This window comes from Argentina silus (genome assembly GCF_951799395.1).
Source record: "Argentina silus genome assembly, chromosome: 11".
Taxonomy (NCBI): domain Eukaryota; kingdom Metazoa; phylum Chordata; class Actinopteri; order Argentiniformes; family Argentinidae; genus Argentina; species Argentina silus.
In genome coordinates, this window is record NC_139665.1 from 2891402 (window position 1) to 2894189 (window position 2788).

The 2788-nt window shown below is 43.8% G+C and overlaps 1 protein-coding gene across 1 annotated transcript; it reads left to right on the plus strand.

Annotated features, from left to right (window-relative positions):
* Positions 1-218: 218 nt before the first annotated feature.
* On the plus strand, positions 219-2294 carry slitrk1 (SLIT and NTRK like family member 1; the record flags this gene model as incomplete). Its single annotated transcript, XM_083679992.1, has 1 exon — positions 219-2294. One exon carries the CDS (start codon positions 219-221, stop codon positions 2292-2294), a length of 2076 nt encoding a protein of 691 aa, XP_083536118.1.
* Between the last annotated feature and the right edge of the window lie 494 nt (positions 2295-2788).

A 2788-nucleotide genomic window follows, 5' to 3' on the forward strand; every position in this document is an offset into this window, starting at 1 on the left:
AAACGGATTCTGTCGGTCTGAGGCATTTATGGTCATTAAGCTGGACGTCTGGACATAGCAGGTTAGATGAGCATGGAAATAATCAAGGACTGTCGTCTTTTCTTTTAGACCGGAGGTCTACTATTTTTTCAAAATATAGGCTATATATAAACTGGACAAATCAAACTTACAGCTCGTATTCATGTCTTGAAATCGGGGATGATTTGTTCGTATTGAAAATGCTGCTTTGGATTGTCTTGCTGAAGGCGGCTCTTTGTGTTGCTATTGGAAATGTTACAAGGGACATTTGTAAGGAGCAGATCTGCTCCTGCAATGAGATAGAAGGCGATTTGCACATTGACTGCGAAAAAAGGAGCTTTTCTAATCTGCATCATTTGACTGGTCCCAGTTCCCAGTTTTATCACTTGTTATTGCACGGGAATTCTTTATCCAGGCTGTTTCCCAATGAGTTTGCTAACTTTTACAATGCTGTGAGCTTACATTTGGAAAACAACGGCTTGCACGACATTGTCCCTGGCGCTTTTCTTGGATTGCAGCTGGTGAAAAGGCTCCATATAAATAATAACAAGATACGATCGTTTAGGAAGAGTACATTTCTGGGCTTAGATGACTTGGAATATCTTCAGGCTGATTTTAATCTATTGAGGGACATTGACCCCGCCGTGTTCAGGGACTTAAATAAACTTGAAGTGTTAATTCTAAACGATAACCTCATCAGTGCACTACCTATAAATGTGTTTCAACATGTCCCGATCACCCACCTAGACCTGAGAGGGAACAGAATCAAAACGTTGCCTTATGAGGGGATTCTTGAACAAATACCGGGCATTGCAGAGGTTTTATTGGAGGATAACCCCTGGGACTGCAACTGCGACCTGGTTTCCCTAAAGGAATGGCTGGAAAATATACCGCAGAACGCGCTCATTGGCAGGGTCATATGCGAGGCTCCAACGCGACTGCAGGGAAACGATTTGAACGAGACATCAGAGATGTATCTGTGTCCTTCAAAGAATGGCGTTGACTGGAGTTTGGTTGCGCCTCCCACCGAAGACGAGACCTCCGAACCTGGACCTGTTCCAACGCCTTATAAAGCGAATGATCCTGGATCCCCAGCTCCTGGGAAAGGACATAAGGGACTGAACTGGCAGTTGAAAACGAAACCCACATCTATGACAGGTGTGAATGGCGAGAGGGACCAGCTGCAGAACGCATCATGCCCTCAACCATGCAGCTGCAAACTGATTGGATCCAGGCAGGGGTTAGGGGTGAACTGCGAGGGCAAGAAGATTGAGAGTTTGACCAACCTAAAACCCAAACCTCTAACTGCCCACGAATTAAATCTGAGAGATAATAACATTCATGCTATTAAGAAGAATCAGCTCAGCGGCTATTCAAGTCTTAATCTGCTTGATTTGGGAGGAAACAACATCAAAGTCATAGAAAACAGCACATTTCAAAACCTCACAGAGTTAAGATGGCTGTACATGGATAAGAATTACCTGGATACACTCATAGCGGAAATGTTTGTTGGGCTTCAAAACCTGGAATATCTCAGTTTGGAATATAATGACATACAGCTCATCATGGCAGGCACATTCAGCCCTATGGCTAATCTGAGGGTCCTATTCCTCAATAATAACTTGCTGAAATCTCTGCCTGTGGATGCTTTCCTTGGAATTTCTCTATCAAAGATTAGCTTGCATAATAATTATTTTACATTTCTCCCCGTTGCTGGTGTTTTAGACCAACTCAATTCCATCATACAGATTGATTTGCACGGGAACCCATGGGATTGCTCGTGCAACATTGTCCCTTTCAAACAGTGGACGGAGAAACTGGGGGCGGACGTGATAGTGAGCGATCTCAAGTGCGAGTCCCCAGAAGAGTTTTGGAAAAGGGATTTCCGACGTGTCAGAAATGATCTTATGTGCCCCAAACTATATGACAAAATTCACCCCACGTCTCTCTCCAAAAACAGCACTTTCACCACAGACACGGGAACGCGCTCGAACTCCTATCTGGAGCCAAGCAGGGTATCTATCTCTGTCCTGGTCCCCGGGCTGCTGCTTGTGTTTGTCACGTCTGCGTTCACTGTTGTAGGGATGCTTGTCTTCATTTTGCGGAATCGCAAGAGATCAAAGCGGAGGGATGGAAACTCCTCTGCGTCAGAGATCAATTCCTTACAGACAGTGTGCGACTCGTCTTATTGGCACAGCGGGCCTTACCATGCGGATGGGGGCGCGCACAGGGGGTTCGAATGTAGCGCCCACATTTCCACGACAAATGATGCGTAAAACAACGGCTCACAATAAAGGCTGGAATACAAACAAAAAGACAGATATATGGACGGCGTGCTGTTGACATAATGGCAATTGAAGAAAAAACAAAACAAACGCTACTGAGCTTCTTCATTCGCTTTTTTTCGGAGATAGCCCTTTTTTGTTTGCTCCAGTTGACTGTAGTGCCAATGAGTCTGCTACACAACCAACTGTAATATATGTATAGACCCCCTCTCCTGCCCCCTCCCTCCCAGTACAGCTATTTGCCGCAATCAGACTGAGGATCTGACAGAGAAGACTCGGGAAATGGTGCACGAGCGCATGAATGTAATGTAAATAACGACTGTATCATATCTGCATGATTTCGCATGGTTTCAACACAACACTGGGGAACCATATCATAATTAACAAAGAAGCCAACTCGACCCTTATTTCTTGTTATCATCTATATATATATATATATATATATATATATATATATATATATATATATATATATATATATATAT